A 19416-nucleotide genomic window follows, 5' to 3' on the forward strand; every position below is an offset into this window, starting at 1 on the left:
ATCTCCATCAAAAGTAAAAAAAATAATTCACTCATATAGACAGCACACTAGGGATCTTTTATATTATGCCCAGAAGACTATTAAAATAGACAAGGTTTTTCCTTCCCTTTTAAGAAAAAAAAGAAACCCACCATTACTAAACCTCTTGATTCCATAAGAACAGAAGCAGAGAAATGTTTCCCAGCCTCAGTTGTCTCACCTGCATGCCACCTACTTCAGAGGTAACAAGCCACACCTTCAAAATGCCCGTCACAGAGAGTGCTACAACAGTGTCCTCTAAAGCAGAAAGGGACAAAGAGTCAAGGCAACAAACATAGCATGCTTTATTTCCAAAAATTGTGATGATTGCTCTAGTGAAATTAAACAACAACATGCTTTATACTGAGCAGAAACACGTAATTCCTTATTTTATGAAACAGAAGGCAGATTTTGAAACATACGTTTATAAGAATCACTAATAATTTAGAATTGAAGGAAGACTGTCTCTGGGTACTTAAATTTTTTCATTTCTAATCAACTGTAATAATTTCAAACATTCTTGATTACTATGTTAACAGATCACAACTGTTCATTATCTATTACTGATGAGCAAGGTCACTGTGCTTCTCCAAGCACTCATTTCATTCCTCCTTTCCCACCTGCCATGCCTGCCTCCCACACATTTTACAGCTCATTTCATCCTCTGTAGGTAAATTGTGACCAAGAGAAAGGCATGTGTGGTACTATGATAAATACTTCTGTTGGTGTTCATTCATGGTGCCTGGCTCATAACTCCTTCACCAAGGTTGTGGAAACTAGAAATTCTCTTCCTCAAGGCCTTAAAGAAATTCTCTGACCTACCTTGTCTCACTGTAGACTGTAAGACTCCTATTTCATAAGGGGTTCTGCCTCCATAGAAACCCAAAAGGACAGGTTCAGAGAGTTTCTAAGTAGCTGAACATGTGGAAGATCCTGGAAAGTGGCACACCCAGGAAGGGCATGGAAGCTCTAAGCTTCCTTCCCCCACATCTCACTCTATGCACCTATTTATCTGTATGTTTTGCAAGATTCTTTATAATAAACTGACAAACATCAGTGTTTCCCTAAGTTCTGTGAGTCACTCAAGCAAATTAACTGAACCTGAAGAGGGGGTTATGCAACCTCTGGTTTGCAGCTGGTCAGTCAGAAGCATAGGCTAAGTACTGGGGGAGAGGCATACTTGGGACTGAGTCCTCAACCTGAGGAATCTGATACTATGTGCAAGTAGACAGTGTCAAAACTGAATTGAACTAGGGGACACCTAGCTGGAGTCTGCTGAGAACTGATTGCTTGTGTGCTGGTGAGGCAAAGTGCTCACACTTTTTGAAGTAATAGAGGTCCTCTGTATTGACTGTCGTGGTGTAGAGAAGAGGGGAGTAAAAACTGGTTTTCCTAGCCAGCATGATATTGAGCCTCAACTCATAAGCACTGAATCAGGGACCAGTCACAACGCCATGGCAATACAGAAACTTTGAGAGAATGAGGCTCCAGAGTAAGAGAGGTATGTGTTAAAATCAAAATCTCATTTGTGTGCACTAATCAGCGAACTGTGAATAACTGAAATAACCTATCTGAAATTCAACCTGCTTACCTGAAACAAATATAAATGAGTAACAACAGTAGTTCCCTAATGGGTTGTTATGAAAATCAAGACATATCACAGGTACAACACTTGGTATATAGCAAATCCTCAATAAAAGTTAGTTATTACTGTTATTAAAATAATTGCTTGTATTTTTTTAAGTAAAAATCTGAGTGCACGTAGTGGCCTCTAGGCAATAGAAGGCATTGAAATGCCCTGATTACCACATTTCTACAATCACTGTTCAGAGGAACCATAACAACATACCAATATGCCTAAGATTCTCCAATACCCATGGACTCTTTCAAAAAGGTAAATGCAGATTAAAAATCAAATGTTTGTAACATGATAACCCATAATATCTAGAATTTAGGAACCACATAAAATTTCCCATTAAAGTTACATTTTATTCAGTTTAGATCACACCCTGGGAATGTATATGAAGATAGAAGTAAAAAAAAAAATCAAAACATTCAAACTGCTTGGTCACAAAAATAGTCCTTTTTAAAAAGAAAAGCATTGATTGTAACTAACACTGGAGGTAAACATACTAACAATGACTTCTTTGTTGTTTGGGAAATTAATACAAATCTCATTTTCACTGTTATGCTCAAGAATAAAGCATTATAAAACCTCTCTGAGAAGATGCCACATTAAAAAAAATTTATTTTACCAACCTTCTCCCAAACATATTGACAACAGAAACCTTCTTTCTCACTAATACTTATCAACAAACGTCAGAGCCAACAGTCTGAAGAACAACCTGTGGAAACAAGGCAATGCTCTCTTCCCACAGCCACTGCACAAGACCAGCCTGCCACAAAAATCTCCTTCCTGGTGTACTCCCACTTAAGCCATTTGCAACAATGCCACTGATGTTTGAAACGTTAAGTCCCTTCAAGCATTCTTACCAAAGATTTCATCACCTACAGTGAAAGCCAGCAAGCTACTGATCATGGGGCAAGTATAGCCGACTGCCTGTTTATGTAAATAAAGTTTTATTAGAACACAGCCAGGCTCCTTCATTTATTGTCTATGGTCATTTTGTGGTACAACAGCAGAGTTTAGTAGTTGAAATATAGACTGTATGCCCTGCAAAGCCTCAAATATTTAGTATCTGGTCCTTTATAATTCAAGGCTGCCAACCCTTGACCTACTGGGTGAAACCCAATCTGCTTGGCTGACATGCAAATGCCTTCTTATCCTGTCCCCTACCAGCTTTGCCAGCCTCATATTCTGCCACTCCTCCCCTTCGACTTCATGCCTGGGACAAGAACCTATATTTTCACAAACACATACCTAGACTATTTTTAATGCCTTTGTACTTTGGGACAGACCATTTGCTCTGCCCGACACATCCTGATGGCCATGTCTGCCTGGAAAACGTATCTGCATATTCCAAACCAGAGATCATACTTCATCTGATCTGAGGTCAAGCTCCTTCACTAATGTGACATTTTGTACAAACTGTGGTTTGTTTATATATCATTCTCCCTTAGTAGAATTTGATTTCCTTACATATTTCAATCTCCTGAACTTCAAAGATGGTAGGCACCCAATAAATATTCACAGAATTAAAATGTCGGGATCTCTAACCTTACATGGTAACAAAGGAAAGCATCCATAGACTTAAAGGCATTTTCTCAGGGGAAGCAGAACACAGTGGCTACAGTAAGAGTTCTGGGGTCTAGCTGGCCACCAGTCAGCTAGACACTTACTCTGTTCTTAGGTAAAGACTCCACCACACTAAGTCTCATCAGTTCCCTCACATATATGAGAACAACAACAGCACCGACCCTACAGTGTTATGAAAATTGATCCTCAGTAATTGCATAGCATGATGTCTACTACTCTATGCACTCAGTAAATGAAGTCCATGTGGTGGGAGCTGTGGCAGTTAGTAATCAACCCTTATAGAAAGCACATAACTACAAAGCTCTTGGGAGAAAAAGAAAGAGTTCTCCTAAAAGGCTTTCAGGAACATATATTCAGTGTTCAACATTAAGTATTGTGCTTTTCCTAAACAATTTTACATTTCCTTCACAGTTCTTCTTGAAAGGTTTCAGCAGAAATGAAGGAAATAGAGTAGTATTTATTGTTAGTATATACCAGGCACGCCCCAGGAACTTGAATTAAATTTAATCTCCTCCCTTCTCTTATATTCACATGAAATGGAAATCCTGTGGCTTGCAGCAAGTGACAAAACACACAGGTGAAGCTACAGTTCCTCAGATCATACCCCCAAGGGTTACAGCACACTTCCTTACTTTAGGATATTACTCATATACACTAAAATTGCTCAACACAATGAATAAAGATAATTTAACACTTGAAGTGTTTTTCAGACAAAGACTCCTTCATGAAGGAGGAGATAAACCATAAACTATTAGAACTGTGGTAGAAACAGCCCAAATGCCTTAAAACTGATTAATGGGTTAAGAAAATGTATAATATTTGTCATGTGCCTGCTGGAGGGACGTTGCTCAGGCTATACAGTTCAGGCAGCTGTGTGAAATCTTCTGACTACAGGGCCACAGGCAGGTCACCAGGACGCATCAGAAGGGGGAAATGATGTGCTCCAAAGATGGTGACTAGAGGGAGGAAGCAGAAAACGAGCTTCCTAAAGTAAATGTTAGGTCGATGCAGATGGGAAGGCCAAATTGGAGCCAAATAACAAAGCAAACAGGCTTTCAGCAGGCTTTATTGAGAATGCGCACTCCAGCGAGGTTCACCATCCCCAAAGAGCAGGGCTGGAGAAGTTGCGCCAGAGAAATGGCAGCCCAGTTTTTATAGCCTGGGTGAAGTCAAGAGCTTAAGGTATTATGGGGCATCAGGATAGGTTGAGGCTTGGTGGGGAGGAGCTCAGGGTAATATGGATCTGCAGGATAGGTCAGGACCCAATGCCTGCCAGCAGGAGTTTCCATGGTAACTAGAGGGGAAGAGGAAGGAGGAGGTTGAAACAGGGAAGTCTCTACTCGCCATGCACAGGAGTTGCCATGGTAACCATGAAGCCTCTAATGCGGGGTGCCTTAATTGCTGTGCACCAGAGTTGCCATGGTAACCATGAAAGGAAGGAGGGGGTGGAGTGAAAAGTTGAGCTGAGAGTCCCTGATTGCCATGGGGTGGCTGCCCACCAGCCAAACAGTAAAATCTTGGAGAGACGCTGGAGATACACCTTACAGGAAAAACCACCGAGAAGAGGCAAAAGTTTCACTCCTCCACACCCCCAGCCCGCGCATAGGATTCCCACTCCACCTTAAACGGAGAAACTAGGAGGGCTGCCACGCTCCAGAAGCCAGCGCCCAGACCGCTTGGGAAGACGCACACCACAAGGTGAGCTGAGTGGCACGCGGTACTCCCACAGACAACCCTGGGCCATACTGCATAGCCCCTGGACAGACCAACCCCCACCCAGGGAAAAAAGAGAAACTGAATAATAAATAACAAAAAAAACACATAGCAAAGAGGGTAGGGCGCCCTAAGTGCCAAAGAGAGTGGGGAAGAAATCCCTCACGGAACTGTAAATAAACAAGCCAGGCCAGACAAGGCAGCAGTGAAGGGCCCCGCCCAGCAACCAGGAACGGGAAAGCCTGTAAAACTGGCAGAGGGAGGAAAACTACAGAGGAGAGGGGGGGAAGACCCACTTACTATCTTAACTGTAAAAAAACACACCACACCGGCTGGAGAAAGTGGGTGTAGCACCACCTCCCCCAGTGTGCTTGGAAAGTGGAAAGCTTGTAACAGTGGCGGTCGCACCCAGGAGAATGCTAAGCAAACAAAGCCTATGGGGCCAGGTGAGTGTTAAGCTCACTCCTGAGATCTGCATAAATAAAGCCTCCAGCAACAGCAGGCTGACAGCAGAGGGCAGGCAAGCCACAGCCTCAGATAGACAGACATTCACAGAACTGATCCAGGAATTCTTTTTTTCTCTCTTCCTTTGATAAGACAACAACCCAACCACACCTGCATGCTGAAAAACTCACTGAAACTATATTGCATTTGAACTTGGGACACTTTGTGGGTTTTTTTTGTTTGTTTGTTTTGTGCAGTTTTGTTTTATTTTGGTTTTTCCAGTCTTTTTCCCCTTTGATGAGACAATGACAGAACTACTTCTGGGACACCATCTCCAGGACTGGAGGCTGAGGGTCGAACATCAAAATTATTAATACTGAAACTTTATTGCATTAGAACTTAGAGATTTATTTTATTTTAAAACCTCTCTGTGTCTCTCTAATTGTCAGCTTACTGTTGATTACTACACTATCTCTCCATTTGTATCTTTGAAACTTTTTTGTTTGTTTTGTTTTTTACTTGTTTATTTCTTTTTCCCCTTTTCTTTACCTTCTTTGCTATCCCTCTCCTCTCACCCTTCCATTCTAAATATCACCATTGTTTTTATTACAACCTAGAAAATACTTAATTGCACAAAGTACTGGGACAATAACAGTACCCAGGGCAATGACGGGAAGACAGAAAAAACAGGGAAACCAGTTTTCCCGCAGCAAAAAATTAGTACATGAACCAGAGGGGAATGAAGACAAACAGATACTCAGATCTAGACTCCAACAAAATGAAGATAAACTATGTGAAAGAACCCAATGAAGCCCACAAGAATAATCTAAAAGAAGAAATCCTACAGGTAATCAATGAGAATTTTATAGAGATGATACTGGATATGACCAACCAAAATGTATAGGAGACACTCAAGAAATTCCAAGACAACAAAAATAGAGAATTTGAAAAAGCAAAAGAAGAAAAAAAAGAAACCACAGAAGCATTGTATAAACACCAAAGTGAAGCAAAGAACATGATTAGTAAAGAAATAAAGGAACTCAGGATGAAAATACACAACATTAAAGAGGAAGCAACTCAGAATTTGGAAAACCTCAGAAAAAATAATGGAACAGAATTGCAAAACAAAACAGAAGGCCAATCCAGCAGAATAGAACAAACAGAAGACAGAATCTCAGAACTCGAAGACGAAATGGTAATTAAAGGAAAAACTAAAGAACTATTAGTTAAACAACTCAAGACCTGTGAAAAGAAAATGCAAGAACTCACTGACTCCATCAAAAGAACAAACCTGAGAATCATGGGCTTTTAAGAAGGAGAACAGGTGAAAGTAAAGTCAATGCGTAATATATTCAACAAAATAATAACAGAAAATTCAACAAATCTAGAGAAATCTATTCCCATACAAATGCAAGAGGCCTCCAGAACACCAAATACAACAGACCAAAATAGAACTACCCCACGGCATATTATCATTAAAACAACAAGTACAGAGACCGAGAAAAAATATTGAAGGCTGTAAGAGAGAAAAAACAAATAATATACAAAGGCAAACCCATCAAAATCACAGCAGACTTCTCAACAGAAATATTAAAAGCAAGAAGAGCTAGGGAGAGATCTTCCAGGAACTGAATAAAAATAACTTCAACCCTAGGATACTCTAACCAGCAAAACTGTCATTCAAAATAGATGGAGCAATAAAAGTCTTCCATGATAAGCAGAAAATAAAACAATATGTGACACAAAGCCATCAATACAAAAGATTCTTCAAGGGATTCTGCACACAGAAAGTGAAACCCAACATAACCATGAAAGGGCAGACAGCACCAAACTACAGGAAAATAAAAAGCAAGAAACAGAAAGTAACCTCAACTTAGGTACACACAATCAAACCTTCAAACAACTAAGACAACTAAATGACAGGTATCACCACATACCTATCAGTACTAACGCTTAATGTTAATGGACTTAATTCCCCCATCAAAAGGCATCATTTGATGAAATGGATTAAAAAGGAAGATCCAACAATTTGTTGCTTCCAGGAGACCCATCTCACTGACAGAAATAAGCACAGGCTTAGGATGAAAGGCTGGAAGAAGATTTACCAAGTCAACGGCCACCGAAAACAGGCAGGAGTAGCAATACTTATCTCTGACAAAGTAGACTTCAAACCTACATTGATCAAACAAGATAAAGAAGGACATTCCATACTAATAAAAGGGGAAATCGACCAAAAGGAAATACCAATTATCAACCTATATGCACCCATTGTCAATGCACCCAATTTCATGAAACATATCCTGAAGGACCTAAAAGCATATCTTAACTCTAACACAGTGGTTGTGGGAGACTTTAACACCCCATTATCATCAATAGATAGGTCATCCAAACAAAAAATCAATAAAGAAATCCTAGATCTAAAATATACAATAGATCAAATGGACCTACTTGATGTCTACAGAACATTTCATCCAACTTCTACACAATATACATTCTTCTCAGCAGCCCACGGAACCTTCGCCAAAATAGATCATATCCTAGGGCACAAAGCAAGCCGCAGCAAGTATAAGAAAACAGAAATTATACTGTACATTCTGTCTGATCACAATGCAATAAAACTAGAACTCAACAACAAAAGTAAAGACAAAAAACATGCAAACAGCTGGAAACTGAATAATTCATTACTTAATGAACAATGGGTCATAGATGAAATAAAAGAGGAAATCAAAAAGTTCCTGGAAGTCAATGAAAATGAAAACACAACCTACCAGAACCTATGGGACACATCAAAGGCAGTCCTGAAAGGAAAGTTTATAGCCATAAGTGCATATATTAAAAAGACTGAAAGATCCCAAATCAATGACCTAATGTGACATCTCAGACTCCTAGAAAAACAAGAACAAGCAAATCCCAAAACAAATAGAAGGAGAGAAATAATAAAAAGAAGAGCTGAAATCAATGAAATAGAAACCAAAAAAACCAGACAAAGAATTAATGAAACAAAAAGTTGGTTCTTTGAAAAAATAAACAAGATCAATAGACCCCTGGCAAACCTAACTAAAATGAGAGAAAAAACCCAAATTAGTAGAATCAGGAATGCAAAAGGGGAGATAACAACAAACACCATGGAAGTCCAGGAAATCATCAGAGAGTTCTTTGAGAACCTATATTCAAATAAATTTGAAAATCTTAAAGAAATGGACAGATTTCTAGATACATATGATCATCCAAAACTGAACCAAGAGGATATTAATCACCTGAATAGATCTGTAACACAATATGAAATTAAAGCAGCAATCAAGAGTCTCCCAAAAAAGAAAAGTCCAGGACCTGATGGATTCTCTGCTGAATTCTATCAGACCTTTAAAGAAGAACTGATACCAACCCTCCTCAAACTATTCCACAAAATAGAAAGGGAAGGAAAACTGCCATTAGGCAGTTATGAAGCCAGTATTACACTTATCCCAAAACCAAGCAAAGACACCTTCAAAAAGGAGAACTATAGGCCAATCTCCTTAATGAACACTGATGCAAAAATCCTCAATAAAATAATGGCAAACCAAATTCTACAACACCTCAAAAAGATCATTCACCATGACCAAGTAGGCTTCATCCCAGGGATGCAGGGCTGGTTCAACATACGAAAATCAATAAACGTAATAAACCACATTAACAGAAGCAAAGACAAAAACCACTCGATCATCTCAATAGATGCAGAAAAGCCTTTGATAAGATCCAACACCATTTCATGATAAAACCTCTAAGAAAACTAGGAATTGAAGGAAAATACCTCAACATTATAAAAGCTATATATGACAAACCTACAGCCAGCATTATACTTAATGGAGAAAAACTGAAACCATTCCCTCTAAAATCAGAAACCAGACAAGGATGCCCACTATCTCCACTCCTATTCAACCTAGTACTGGAATTCCCAGATAGAGCAATTAGGCAAGAAGAAGGAATAAAAGGAATACAAACAGGTAAAGAAACTGTCAAAATATCCCTATTTGCAGATGATATGATCCTATACCTTAAAGACCCAAAAAACTCTACTCAAAAGCTCCTAGACACCATCAATAACTATAGCAAGGTAGCAGGATATAAAATCAACACAGAAAAATCATTAGCATTTCTATACACTAATAATGAACAAACTGAGAAACAATATATGAAAACAATTCCATTTAAAAGAGCCTCAAAAAAAATCAAATACCTAGGTGTAAACATAACAAAGGATGTGAACAACCTCTACAAGGAAAACTATAAACTTCTGAAGAAAGAGATTGAGGAAGACTATAGAAAGTGGAGACATCTCCCATGCTCATGGGTTGGTAGAATCAACATAGTAAAAATGTCAATACTCCCAAAAGTAATCTACATGTTGAATGCAATTCCCATCAAAATTCCAATGACATTCATCAAAGAGATTGAAAAATCTACCGTTAAATTTATATGGAAACACAAGAGGCCACGAATAGCCAAGGAAATAATCAAAAGAACAATGCTGGAGGTACCACAATACCCTACACTTCAAACTTTATTACAAAGCCATAGCAATAAAAACAGCATGGTACTGGCACAAAAACAGAAATGAAGACCAGTGGAACAGAATAGAGGACCCAAATATGAAGCCACACAACTATAACCAACTTGTCTTTGACAAAGGCACTAAAAATATACGATGGAGACATAGCAGCCTCTTCAACAAAAACTGCTGGGAAAACTGGTTAGCAGTCTGCAAAAAACTGAAACTAGATCCATGTATATCACCCTATACCAATATTAACTCAAAATGGATCAAGGATCTTAATATCAGACCACAAACTCTAAAGTTGGTACAGGAAAGAGTAGGAAATACTCTGGAATTAATAGGTATAGGTAAGAACTTTCTCAATGGAACCCCAGCAGCACAGCAACTAAGAGAGAGCATAGATAAATGGGACTTCATAAAACTAAAAAGCTTCTGCTCAACAAAAGAAATGGTCTCTAAACTGAAGAGAACATCCAGAGTGGGAGAAAATATTTGCCAGCTGCACATCAGACAAAGGACTGACCAGAATATATAGGGAACTTAAAAAACTAAATTCTCCCAAAATTTATTAACCAATGAAGAAATGGGCAAATGAACTAAACAGAACTTTTTCAAAAGAAGAAATTCAAATGGCCAAAAAATACATGAAAAAATGCTCACCATCTCTAGCAATAAAGGAAATACAAATTAAAACCACACTAAGATTCCACCTCACCCCTGTTAGAATAGCCATCATCATTTGCAGCACCACTAACAACAAGTGTTGGCGAGAATGTGGGGAAAAAGGCACCCTCTTACACTGCTGGTGGGAATGTAAACTAGTACAACCACTCTGGAAAAAAATTTAGAGTCTACTTAAAAATTTAAACATTGATCTACCATATGATCCAGCAATACCACTCTTGGGGATATACTCCAACAGTTACTCCAGAGGCACTTGCACACCCATGTTTATTGCAGCACTATTCACAATAGCCAAGATATGGTAACAGCCAAGATGCCTCTGTGTAGCTCCATCTTCTCTGGTACACTGTCTTGCAAATTCAAGCTGCTTTTCCTTCCCTGAACTTTAGTGTCTGCCTTCTCAATTCAGTGTGTTTTCTGTGTTATTCCTGGGTTCTCCCATCTTGTAACTTGATTGGTTAAGGACCTTCAAGTGGAAAGTCTGGTTCTCTCAATAGATTATAGTCTTTCACTGCCTATTGTCCAATATTTAGATAAAAGTATGTCATATATTCTTGTCTAATTTTTTTAGATTTTATTGTGGGAGTAGAGTTACACTATTGATAATGGAAATTTTGCTTGGAGGTGTGACTCAAGTGTTAGTACACTTGCCTACCAAGTGCATGGCCCTGACCAAGATGCCCCACTACTGACGAATGGATCAAGAAAATGTGGTATCTATATACAATGGAATTTTATGCAGCCATGAAGAAGAACGAAGTGTTATCATTTGCTGGTAAATGGATGGAATTGGAGAACATCATTCCGAGTGAGGTTAGCCTGGCCCAAAAGACCAAAAATCATATGTTCTCCTTCATATGTGGACATTAGATCAAGGGCAAACACAACAAGGGGATTGGACTTTGATCACAAGATAAAAGCGAGAGCACACAAGAGAGGTATGAGGATAGGTAAGACACCTAAAAAACTAGATAGCATTTGTTGTCCTCAAGCAGAGAAACTAAAGCAGATACTTTAAAGCAACTGAGGCCAATAGGTGAAGGGGACCAGGAACTAGAGAAAAGGTTAGTTCAAGAAGAATTAACCTAGAAGGTAACACACATACACAGGAAATCAATGCGAGTCAACTCCCTGTATAGCTATCCTTATCTCGACCAGCAAAAACCCTTGTTCCTTCCTATTATTGCTTATACTCTGTCTTCAACAAAATTAGAGATAAGGGCAAAATAGTTTCTGCCAGGTATCGAGGGTAAGGGGGGGGTAAGGGAGGGAATGTGGGGGGGTGTAGGGTAAGGGAAGGTCTGGGGGAAGGGGTAGAAATGACCCAAACATTGTATGCATGTATGAATAAAATTAAAATTAAGAAATAAAAATAAAAATGAAAATGTGTATATGGAGTTTTATTTAGAAATGAAGAATGAAACTATGTCACTTGCAGAAAAATGAATGGAACTGGACATCATCATATTAAGTGAAGTTAGCTAGGTTCAGAAAGACAAAGGTCACATGTTTTCTCTCATGTGGAAGATACACCCAAAAAAATAAACATATACACAAATACAAACGTGATATGTTTTTGTGTGTGTACATATATATATGTGTGTGTATGTATGGAGAGAGAGGAAGGACATATGTGTAATAGTGGGACTGTATGAGAGGACTAGAAAAAGGAGGAAGGGGAAAAGAGAATGATAGTGAATAATATCGAAATACATTGCATCTGTGTAAGAAGATGACACAATGAAAGGCACTGAAAGCTGTTGAATAAGGGGTGGGGGGAAAGCGTATGGGAGAGTAATAGAGGGGGTTAATCTGATTGAAGTACAAGGTATTCATGGGTGAAATACCATGGCAAAACCCTTTGAACAATGAATTCATGCTTTAAAAAGGGAAGAACAGGTCCTGTTAAGAGTGAGTCCTAGAGGAAGAGGGAATGGAGAGAGTGAAGGAGGAGGCATATGATCAATGTACTTTATATGCTTTATGAAAACAGAACAATGAAACCTGTTGAAATTGTTTTAAGTGGCAGGGAGAGAGATTGAGGGAGAATGATGGTAGAGATGAATCTCACCAAGGTACACTGTAGGTACATACAGAAATGTGACAAGGTACTGCCCTGTACAACTAATATATGAGAATAAAAATGTTTAAAAAATTATTAGAGCTGTTAATTCTTAAATATAAGAATATAATCAAAATTAGTAATTTTGATAAATTATAGAACTTAACAGTAAGTTAAACAGTAAGTCATGGTACTGAAGATCTGAAAGGGAATAATACACTGACCTTGTGTCCGGTGGGATCGAATGATACTCATAGAGCTAATCCAGTCTGGAGCTATCTTTGATACTAAAGAGTATAACACCTCAAGGCTAGTAGCATCCACAACGAGGATTTCAGGGTAATGTCCATGGCATAAAAGCCTTCCTTCTCGCTGATTTCCAACAGAGAATTGGTAGAACTAAATTCATATTAAAAAGAAAAAGATATTTTAAATTCTCCTTTAGGTTAGCTACTAGATTAATATGTATTCCATCAAGCTTACTATAATAGTCTCCTAAATGCTAACTCCTTGAGTAATATTTTCTATACATGTACCATATGCTACATACTATACGTGCATAGCACATACACAAATACATCATGCTATGTTATATTAATATTTTTAAATATCTAACAAAAATTATTATTTTCCTAATCTTCCCTTTCAATCCCTTTTAGGGCAGAATTCATAATATTTCTTCTTTATCCTCATATCTAGCATCTAAAACAATTTCTAAATTAATAAAACACGTGAATAAAATCAGCTTTACAAATCAAATCAAAAGGGGACTTCATGTAGGTCCCAAAAACAATATGAATTCCAAGTGAATGAGAATAGGCAGCACAGGCTAATAATTACTAGTTCTGACTAAATAAAAATTAGATATAAAGGATGATTGTTGCTCGAAAATATCATAATCAGAATTAAATTAAACTACGTGTGTTATTTCAGATGAGAGAATGAGACAATTACGTAAACACACTGTGCACTTATACTTTGTGGAAAAAACATTATCAATGAGCTACATTTTCCTAATGCCATGAAATGCTCAAGAGGATAGCTTTTCCACCTACCAAAAAGTAAAAGGAGAATAGCTATCAAGGTAAGACCACCAATACATCAAAGGACCTGTCTTTCTTCAGTCTCAAAAACTAGTGACTCATGCAGTAGACCAATTCTCCTATCAGAGTGCACATTAGTAAACGAGCACATGAGGACAGGCTGGGTAACATACTGAGGGCAATGCTATAACTACTCCACTCTGCGGAAATAACTATGAAATTCTGGGTCCAGTCTGACCCCACACTCATTAAATTCTGTTGTCAGAGCTTAACACTGTGTGTGAAGGAATGCACTTTTATTAATTAGGAAGCACCTAAGGAGTGAATTTTTATGCATAAATACTGACTATAGAACATATGAACTAAATATAAATGTTAACTGAAACTCCAAGGGCCAGGGTAGAACTAATAAAATGCAGACTATCACAAGGAGGCACCTCTAAGTCTCAGGAGGTTGATCCAACAACACACAACACCCAACACAAAGAGAAGATCCATGCACTTACAAATTAAATAATAATCTGGCTGTAGGGAGCCTTGAGTCACATAAGGGGAGGATGCGCTAGGAGGAAAGGATGGGTTCAGTGTTCCTATCTAAAACCTGCTGTGAGAGACATGCACTACAGTCCCTACAGAAGAGCTCTTTCCCGAGAGCAGGGAGGCTTCATGAGAACTGCCTGACTACCAGGCTCTCACCTTTTGCTTTATAATTATACTCTCAAACAGTTTTCCAAGCACTAATTAAATTTCTAAGATACTTTGATATTGGCAAAGAAAGAATACTAAATGGAGAACCAAGTTTTCCAAACTGTTAAAAAAGGATGCCTCGCATGGTTGTTTAATCAATTGGTATAGCCTTATGATTTTGAAGTAAGTGCCAGTGTCACCAAGGTTTATCATTCTGTGCATATAAAAACAGCCACCTGAATAAGTGAGGCTCACACAGTAAACTGCCACCACACTAGTGAATCTGCCAAAAAGCACTGTCTATTTAGAGAGGGCTACTCATCTAAACACAGAAGGCTTAATTCCAGATCTGAAAAATATAAGGCATTCAAAATATGTTGAATAAAAATAGATAATTTTCTCTATTATGTACCCAAAAGTTTTAAACCATAAATCAAAATTGTACAACAGTTAGAATAATTATGCACAATGACTTCAAGATATTTATCATTTTTAAATTAAAATAAATTGAATTGTCAGTGAATCTACATCATTTTATTACCTCCTTTCTCTTTATAAACCTTGTTGATTCTTTACATGATAAAAAACAAATACATGCCTTTTAAATAAAAATCACATGCCCTAAATACATGAATGCAACAAACCTGAAAAGGCCTTTGCCAGGACAAGAGATAGTCATGAAAATCCTGCAAATATTTTTATTTGATTATCAAATCTGTACGAGCATAGAAGGTCTTCCTTCTTGACAAATTATGCTATTAGTTTGTTTTGAGGGAGGCAGTATAAGAGAAAGAACACAGTCCCTAGAGTCAGATAAACCTGATTTGGGATCCTGGTACCAGGAATGACTCACTGGAACTCATACAAGTCATTTAATATCTCTAGGTCATGACATCCTTTTTTGTAAAATTACATACTCCTGTTTTATTGGTAAGGATGTAGGGAAGCCTAAATGAAATACAATATAAGAAATTCCTACATAGAATTTCCTCAATAAATGTGAGTTCTTTTCCTTCTTTCCTTCCCTTTCCTTTCCCATGGAGAATATAGCTAATATTTTCTATATATTTCATATTTTTCCCAACTCAACACAGTAAACAATGAGTAAAGTGAAGCAAAGAGAATTTGACAAATATGCAAAAGGGAGAATACTAAGAATGTATGTCAGAAACTACAAACTACAAGTACAATTAATACTTTACATTTTAAGCTAGGCATATGAAATGGTCATCTTTTCTAAAGAGTTGGAAAGTCTTTAAAAATGAGCCCAAAAGACAATTGCATGGCAAGAAAAAAAGATGTGATACAAAAAGTGAGTTAATCTGCATCAATCATGAGTAGAATCTTAACAGTTTGGGCATGAAAGAATTGCGTTATTCAGGATCCAGTGCACTTACCAAGTAGTAAAGGAGTTATTGCTACAGTTTGAACAATAAGTGACCCAAGGGTCCATGTGTTAAAGGCTTGATCCCCAGGTGGCATTTCTGGGGGGAGTGTTGCCTTTAGTAGGTGAGGCCTAGTGGGAGTCTAGGTTACAAGCATGCCCTTGAAGAGCACTGTGAGACTTAGTCCCTTCCTCTTTCCCTCTTTTCTCTGTGGCCATGAGGTAGGCAATGTTTCCCTGCCACACTCTCCCCATCACTGCCATCCAGCATGCCCACCAGAGACCTAAAAGCAATAAGCTCCATCTGATCATGGACTAGAATCTCTAAAACAGTGAACCAAAATAAACCTTTTCTCTTTAAAAGTTGATTATCTTAGGTATTTGTTATAGTAATGGAAAAATGGCTACCACAGGCTCTCACCTGGGTAACCAAGATAACCCCAAACCACAGAGGCATCATTGGTAACTAGCTACCCTATTCCCTTCTCCATTGTTCCCTCTACTTTATTCCCTTCCCAGCAATACCATCATATGAGGAGTACTTTTACTATAAATCTGGCTTTCTTGTCCTACTGCTCCCACACAACATTTTTCACATAAAAATACAGCTCAACATTTTAAATAACACTTGTAATAAAATTGGGCTGACTTAGCCACAGAAATAGATACTAACCTGTATGCCAGTATGTGTGCAGGCTAATTTTGTAAACTCAATGCATCTGCCATCATTCACATCCCAGAGGCACATCTCTCTATGAAACAAAATAGTAGCTAACTTTGAATCTGATTCTTAGAAACACTGTTCAACTTTGTTTAAAATTAACTTTCTAATAAAACTAATACATTATAGGAAAAGTAGCTTATGCTCATTATTGCTGTTGGTCAAAATTTCTAATCCTCTTATTCACCATCCTAAGCTCCCTTCCAACCTGCCCACCCCCCACCTCAAGGCATGTCCTGGTTCCCTTTTGGTTCGTGGAGTCTTGTGAGTAGTTCTGGCCAGAACTTATGGAGGCCTTCCAGAATGCTCTTCCTCTGTCACTGTTCCAAATACTGGCTGTTTCAGACAATGGCTGCTCCCTCACCCTGAACCTCAAAGTAAGAATAATAAGGAAGTAGAATAGAGTTCCCAAGTAATACACAAGAAGCAAGTGACAAAAATAAGAGACTTTTAAACTACTGAGATTTGTCCTTTGTCATCAATGTAACTTGAAAACATAGCACTGAAAAAATCAAAGTTAACGTCAACCGAATTCCAAACCTTTGCAAATTAAATATACTATTCCAATTTTGATTCCAGATTTATTACAGTTGTATTAAATGCATACAAAAAAGCTCATATCTTAAACTAAAGACACAGCACTGAAAATGAGAAATGTCAATATACCTGGTCTTTTAAAGAAATAAGATTTATTTAATGGAAGAAAATATTAATAGAATGTAATGATCCTGATATTATTAGGGATTTCCTTAAGATATCATTTTTTCCATCTCACATGATATGAAACAATTTTTTAATGAACACTCAATTTAGAACAAGCATTCTAATGTGAACTGTTCTTTAATTGACCACACACCATAACATTTTTTTACCTGACCTTGCCTCATCTTGTCCCAAAGAATTAAATGAAGTTCTTTTCAAATCAACAAATCATGTGAGAAGGTGAAAATGTCTTACAGTTTTCTTCAAGTTCCCCAACTTGTTTCAATAGTATACCATATAAATATACAACTTTCTAAGCACCAAAAAAAAAAATTTTTTTTAATTCCTTACACTCTGGACCCTACCCAACTGTTCAACGACCTGGCTCTCCAAAAGCAAACTATATTCTGAAACTTAGAAACACACCTAACTATAGTAATGCATTAACATACATCAACTTAATTGTATAAACTTCCACATAGCTTAGTTTCTCTCAAATTTACGTCAGCTTAGCTTCATTCAGGCTTTTATAAAAAATCTCAAAGTTGTCTACTGATTCAATAAAAATGTCATGGAGATTAATGATCATGCCTTAACTTTTATGGTATTTCTCAAAAGCAAGGCAAAGAAAAAAATTGTAAATTACAGTAAAAGTATTACAAAGTCATTAATAGCATAAAATTTATATCCTTAAAGCCATAATTCAAATATCTGACTTTACATTCAGACAATGGAAGAAGACAATCCAAAAGAAAAGAGAAAAAAAATCTTCCTACTTACTGGTACTAGTTCATAGATGTAAGAAAAATACATCACATGCTAACACACAAATATGTGCAATTTTTAAGTGTCAATATAAAATAAATTTTTCAAAAAATGTAATAATTTAGGAAAAAACAGAGAAAACACTTACCCATTTGCAGATGCACTCACAATATACTGTTTGTCGCTGGAAGAACAGGCTTTAGACAAGCAAGTGATGGAAGCTGTGTGACCAAATAGCAGTGCTCGAGGATTAACCTAGAAATGCAAAAATACACTGGTGTAAATTCCAAACAAAAATTAACCTTTGAACTAGCAATCATGGTAAATATTCAATATAAATACATAGACACAGATGGGGCAGGGAATATTGCTCAGAACACTAAAAACTAAAAGCATCCAAACAGTACACTCTATCTAATCCATTTAGTGCTCACAATCACCCTAACAAGTAGTTCTGAGGTTCAAATTGGAGCAGAAAGAGGTACCATTACTTGGCTAATATCTTAACAGACAGTGACAGAGACAAGACTCAAACCAAGGCAGTCTTAAGCACTAACTCTTTAGTATCCTGGGAAACCAGGTTAGGACTCATTTGTTTTTAAGTGATACCATCACTAATCAGGAAGCACTTTGTCTCTGATTCACACCTTCAAACACAGAAAACAGAAGAGAGGTATCTTTCCAAATGCTGAGATCAATATTAACTGTCAGGAAGAATGAACTTCACAGACCACTAATTTAAAAATGTAGCACCTAGCAGAAGGGGTGGCTTACTGTTCACTATTCACGACAGGCAATCAGCACCCAAGTGTAATGATACCAGTCCAAGTTACTTCAGGACATTAGGCTACTTCAGAATACATCTTAACTAAATATTTCATGTATACAAATAACACTTATAATATTTATAAGATATAAAGAATAAACCAAATAGCCACATACTCAGTACACAATTTAAGAATCAGAGTATGACCTTTTACATCCATTTTTACCCTTCACTGTGTCCATTTTGCAAATAATTTCTCTTAATTCATTAAGAAAGCCAAACTGATCAAGATTAAATAGTCCATAGGAAATGTATTGAGATTGTTCTATGGCTCTGGTATGTGACAACTAAAAAAAAATTTCCAAATGACATTCATCTTGGTTATCCTTTGCATAGTCACAATTTAAAAGAAAATCAATCACTGTTAATAGTTGGAAGTTTGTTCATTCATCCAAATTTTTTCCATGCATCCAGCCCCAACTCTATTCAGAGATTCAGTATTGTTCCACAGAAAATACTCTTGACAAGTCTTTAATTTCCCCCAAGAAAACCAAATTTAACAGCTTTATTTCCAATGTCCACAGCTCTGACTTTTAAATTTTCATTTTATTTCTGTTGGGTTTTTATTTATTTATTTATTTATTTATTGCAATACTAGGGTTTTGAACTCAGGGCC

General features: G+C 37.4%; 1 protein-coding gene across 6 annotated transcripts in view; it reads right to left on the bottom strand.

The window, feature by feature from the left end:
• The window catches only part of Wdr7 (WD repeat domain 7), a 329483-nt gene that overhangs the window by 276929 nt on the left and 33138 nt on the right, over nt 1–19416 (bottom strand). For all 6 annotated transcript variants that reach the window (XM_074069754.1, XM_074069755.1, XM_074069752.1 and 3 more), the window contains exons 3-6: nt 18123–18229; nt 16460–16538; nt 12897–13071; nt 200–276 (exon numbers count right to left, since the gene is read on the bottom strand). In XM_074069754.1, the coding sequence (XP_073925855.1) occupies nt 200–276; nt 12897–13071; nt 16460–16538; nt 18123–18229 (438 nt within the window). The remainder of the gene's footprint in view (nt 1–199; nt 277–12896; nt 13072–16459; nt 16539–18122; nt 18230–19416) is intronic.

The sequence above is a fragment of the Castor canadensis genome, chromosome 4 (genome assembly GCF_047511655.1).
Source record: "Castor canadensis chromosome 4, mCasCan1.hap1v2, whole genome shotgun sequence".
In the NCBI taxonomy this organism is placed as follows: domain Eukaryota; kingdom Metazoa; phylum Chordata; class Mammalia; order Rodentia; family Castoridae; genus Castor; species Castor canadensis.